This window comes from Staurois parvus, unplaced genomic scaffold (genome assembly GCF_062004578.1).
Source record: "Staurois parvus isolate SC_StPar_1 unplaced genomic scaffold, SC_StPar_1.0 ptg000231l, whole genome shotgun sequence".
NCBI classification, from domain to species: Eukaryota; Metazoa; Chordata; class Amphibia; order Anura; family Ranidae; genus Staurois; species Staurois parvus.
Genome location: NW_028318027.1, coordinates 434584 through 439982, shown reverse-complemented (window position 1 = coordinate 439982; position 5399 = coordinate 434584). Strand labels below are relative to the sequence as shown.

Below are 5399 nucleotides of genomic sequence, written 5' to 3'. Positions count from 1 at the left end.
GCATCTATGACACAGTTCATCACACTGCACTCACCATCCATGCCTCTCTTTTGCTTTGGTGAAACTCTGAGTGCTGGAAGTGACAGTGGTTTTATGTTCTTCGGATTCAATACTTAGGGCCAGTGCTAGACTATTTTTCGCCCTAGACAAGATAATCGCACCAGCCCCACCCACAAAAAAAAACACCTATAGTTCACCTACTCCACCCCTCCTAGCACACATCCTCTTTCTCCTCAAATTTTTCACCCTAGCACAAATCCTCTCCCCCAAATCCCCCTTTTAGCATTAATCCCCCCAATCTCACCTCCTAGCACAAATCCCCCTAAATCCCTCCTCCTAGCACAACCACCTTACCCTTCCCGGCACAAATCCTTCCTCCCCACCCAAATTCCCTATCCTAGTACAAATCCCCCCTCCTAGCATATCTGACCCCAACCCTGCCTCCTAGCACAATTCCCACCCCCAATCCCCCTTCTAACACAAATCCCCCCCACCTCTCTCTCCTAGCACAAATTCCCCCCAAATCCCCCCTCCTAGCACAAATCCCCCCAATCCCGTCTCCTAACACAAATTACCCCAATCTCCCCTCTTAGCACAAATCCCCTCTTCTAGCACAAATCTCCCCAAATCCTCCCTTCTAGCACAACCCTCCTCATCCCCTCTCCTAGCACAAATCCCCCACCCCCCCAATCCTCTCCTAGCACAAATTCCCCCAATCTACCCTCTTTGCACAAATACCCACAATCCTCTTTCCTAGCACAAATCCCCCCAATCCCCTACCCAAGCACAAATCCCCCCTCCCAATCCCCCTGCTAGTACAAATCCTCCCTCCCAGCATCACCCCTCCTCCTTTAATTCCCCCACCTAGGACAAATTCCCCCAAATCCCTTCTCTAGCTAGACCCCCTCCAAATCGCCCTTTCCAGAATAAAATCATCCCACCTTACTCAAAGCCCATCCCAGCACCTTCCCCCCAAATCCAGCCATGATGTAAAGAAGGGAAACCAGCAACTGTGGCTGTGCCCTAGACGGTTGCCTAGTTTGCCTAGTGGTAGAACCGGCCATGACCATACTTATTATGGTTAAATCATACTGATTTAACATTGCCAAAGCCCTCTCTATTCTATTTAGTTTCCCATGGGCCAAAGAGTGGCATCTCTATGGCTGGCAGGAACTCCTATTACTGCACCAGTCCAACCACTGTCCATATAAGTGCAATCTTTCTCAGCTTGGGTAGAGGAGGGGGGCCCAGTTTGAGAAGTTGAGAGGGGTCTCAGTTTAGCATCCCGGAACTTGTGTAACAGAGGACCTCATCTCTGCAATGGTCTGAAGTCCTTATTAGCATATATGTTTTGTTAAAACTATTGTTAAAACGGACCTTCACCCTTAAAGGGAAGTTCCACGTTAATCCCTCCTTCCCCCTCCTGGAGGTTTCTATATATATAATACACACACACGTGTGTACAGTCATGACCAAAAATCTTGGCCCCTCCACACATGTTTGTCAGATAACTCACCACTTCACCCAGAAAATTGAGGCAATTACATGTTTTTCGGCTTTCTCATATTTATTCTGATTGTATTGGTATGACACAAAAAAAGTGGAGAAACAAAAAGTCAAATCTGACACATTCCACGCAAAAGCACAAAAATGGACAGAATTATTGGCACCCTCCATGTAATATTTGGAAGCACACCACTTGGAAAAAATAACTGAAATCAATGGCTTCCTGTAACCATCAATGAGTTTCTTCCTCCTCTCTACTGGAATTTTGGAGCGCTCTTCTTTCACCAACTGTTCCAGGTCTCTCAGATTGGAAGGTTCCTTTCCCCAACTGCTGGTCTGAGATCTCTCCACAAGAGCTCTATGGGATTGAGATCTGGACTCATTGCTCGCCAGTTCAGTCCTCTGCAGTGCTTTGTCTGAAACCATTTCTGGGGACTTTTGAGGTGTGCCTTGGGTCATTGTCCTGCTGTAAGACCCATGACCTCTGACGGAGACCCAACTTTCTGACACTGGGCCCTACATTGCACCCTAGAATTCTTTGGTACTCATCAGATTGAATTATGCCATGCACACGGCCAAGACATCCAGTGCCTGAAGCAGCAAGGCAACCCCAAAACATCAGTGACCCCCCCCACCATGTGTGACTGAAGGGACTGAATTCTTTTCTGTAAAGACCTCATTGCTTTTTCTGAAAACAGTAGAATTATGGGCTTTACCCAAAAGGTGTAATTTTGTTTCGTATGTCCACAGCACATTCTCCCAAAAAGATTTTGGGACACTTAGGTAAGTTTTGGCAAACTCCAACCTGGCTTCTATATGTTTCTGTATCAACAGTGGGGTCCTCCTGGGTCTCTTTTCATTCAGATGGTGACGTATACTGCAAGCTGACATAGTTGCACCCTGTGTCTGAAGGTCAGCTTGAATTTGACTGTAAGTTGACCGAGGTTCTTTATCCACCATTCCAACAATCCTTCCTTGCAATCTTTGATCAATTTTTCTCTTTTGTCCATGTCCAGGAAGATTAGCTACAGTGCCATTGGCTGTAAACTTCTTGACAATGTTGCACACAGTGGACACTTGAGAACATTAAGATCTCTGGAGATGGAATTGTAACCTTGAGATTGTCCATGCTTTTCTACAATTTTTGTTCTCCAATCCTCAATTCTTTGCAGCTCTTTTTCTTCTCCATGCTCCATGTGGCACATAGAGACACGCAACAGACAGGCTGAGTCCATTTTTCACCATTTTAATTGGTCGCCGGTGTGATTTCAATGATACAGGTGAGTTTAATTACAAATTAAAGGAACATCACAAATTTGGAATGCAATTATTTATAACAATTTTGAGAAGGCGCCAATAATTGTGTCCTGTCCATTTTTGGGGGTTTGCGTGGAATTTGTCAGATTTGGCTTTTTTAACACATTTTTGTTATACCAATACAAACAAAAGAAATAAACATGAGAATGCCAAAACATTTGTAATTGCAGCAATTATCTGAGCGAGGTAGTGCATTACCTGATGGAGGAGAATACGACACAGGATTTGCATTACGGGTTAATGAGAGGTTCGAGACTATTGCTTCTGAGCAGAAAAAGCTGTTTTTAGTGTTCTCTGGATTCTGTAGTTCTTAATTGGAACCTTCAGGTTCTTGAAGGAGTCAAGAGACAGAGGATCTCACCCAGGGGTCAGAGGTGCCCCAGCCAGGAGTCAAGAAACAGAAGATCTCACCAAGGGGTCAGAGGTGCCTCAGCCAGGAGTCAAGAAACAGAAGATCTCACCAAGGGGTCAGAGGTGCCCCAGCCAGGAGTCAAGAGAAAGAGGGTCTCACCCAAAGGTCAGAGGTGTCCCAGCCAGCAGCCAGGAGGTAATATTCCAGGAATCAGGTTGGCTCCTATTGGGGTGTCAAGAAAACCTCAATCCATAGGCCAGAGGTGAGCCTTGCAGCAGGGCGCTATTGCTATAGATTCTGGTCTCCGAGACTGACTCCAGAACGTGACATCCTGGCAAATGGAAGGGGAGCATAATATAGTGAGGGGAAGGACAGCGCACACTGTGTACATGCATGTTTTTTTGAGGATGTTTAGTTTGCTGAATGCCTACAATTGGTTAAAATGCTATGAGCCTCTGGCTAGTCCTCCATCATCCATCATTTTCCACCAGTCCTACTCTGGGTTGAATGATGGTCATTGCTATTTCATCCATTTCCTGTGAGCCCAGGCTGTCATTGCAGACCATTATAACATGAGTGCCAGCCTATCCACAGAAAACGGACAATTGAAGAAACTACTGAAGATGAGAGACCATGGCTCATCACATGATCATTTTCAATTTCCAGTAAATCCTTTTCGATAAAATATGTTCACAATTAGGAAGAAGAAAAAGATGAGGACCTGCACAAACCAGCTTACAATTTATGATTCCAGGGCACAATGTCCAATAAGGAAGAGATGTTGGTGGTTGAACATGGTTACTTGACAATGAATAATTAGGGTAGATGGAAAATGAGCAATAGCTGGGCTCATGAGTAGGAAGACTAATTGTAAGTCAGTGTATCAGCTGAGAAGGCAAAATTACAATTATTTGGATTGATGAAATGGCTCAGATATACAGGCTGTATTCCGATTGTATGTTGCTGTCTGGCTGGAGATCCACTTTAAAGCCCAACAGGATTTACAGTTTAGATTGGCTATTCCAATTGCATTAAAATAAAAATTGTCCAAAGATTTAGTTTACTTTCCTTAGAAAACAGTTAGTGTGAGCATAAAAACATGGCCCCTGCAACCATGTTGGAGAGAAGGACCTTGGTTCTGCAGGTTGAAGCAGCGGCCTCTCTGCAGATGTCCCACACACCTCCTATTTGGCTTTAAAGAGCACACCAGTCACTATCAGACAGATTGATGTGACTAGTAGGTTACAGCTTAATAACAGTCATTCAATTCCTTTTACAGATGGCACATCAAAAAAATCAGACACTCAATTTGGAAATCCTGATTGTTGGATTTGAGAACCTCTCTGACTACAGAATCCCTCTCTTCCTTCTCTTACTGATCATATACACATTGACTTGCATTGAGAACCTCCTGATTATATTTTTAGTATGTATAAGCTCTCGTCTCCATTGTCCCATGTACATTCTGATCGGCAATTTGCTCCTCTGTGAATTTCTCTATACAACAGATCTGGTGCCCCTGATATTGCACCACATGCTCTCAGGAAGACCCACCATCTCCCATCTTGGCTGTTCTATTCAGCTAAATGTATCCGGATCTGTTACGATGGTTGAGACCTTGCTGCTCACTCTGATGTCATACGACCGATATTTGGCCATTTGTAGGCCTCTCAGATACTCTGTTCTCATACACAATAGACTCTGCTTCTATTTGGTGGCCACGTCTTGGTTCATTTCATTGATATTCCTTGTGGTTGTATTTTACTTTGTAATAAATCTTGAATTTTGTGGCCCCGTTACCATCGATCATTTTTACTGTGACTTCACCCCTTACCTTTCCTTTGCATGCTCAGACATAACACCTGTTGTTTTATTTACCTTATCGGTCAGTATTGCAGTAACTATTTTACCGTTCCTATTGATTGTTCTGTCCTACGTCTTTATTATATTCACAATCGTCAGGATACAGACGTTGGAGGGAAGGAAGAAAGCCTTCTCTACCTGCAGCTCCCACCTCCTTGTAGTGACTATATATTACACTGCAATTTTTTGCTTATACGGGGTGCCGAGGAGTGATCAATATCTCAATGTCTACAAAGGATTGTCCTTCGCATATTTTTCGGTGACACCAATGATCAACCCCATCATTTACACTTTACGAAATCAGGAGATTCATATAGCCTTGAAGGCAGCAATGAGTAAAATAAAAACGGTTTATTGTTAA

At 44.0% G+C, this 5399-nt stretch overlaps 1 protein-coding gene across 1 annotated transcript; it reads left to right on the top strand.

The window, feature by feature from the left end:
- Positions 1–4427: 4427 nt before the first annotated feature.
- On the top strand, positions 4428–5399 carry LOC149460367 (olfactory receptor 5V1-like). Its single transcript, XM_089679743.1, has one exon. It carries the CDS (start codon positions 4455–4457, stop codon positions 5397–5399), a length of 945 nt encoding a protein of 314 aa, XP_089535869.1. The 5' UTR covers positions 4428–4454.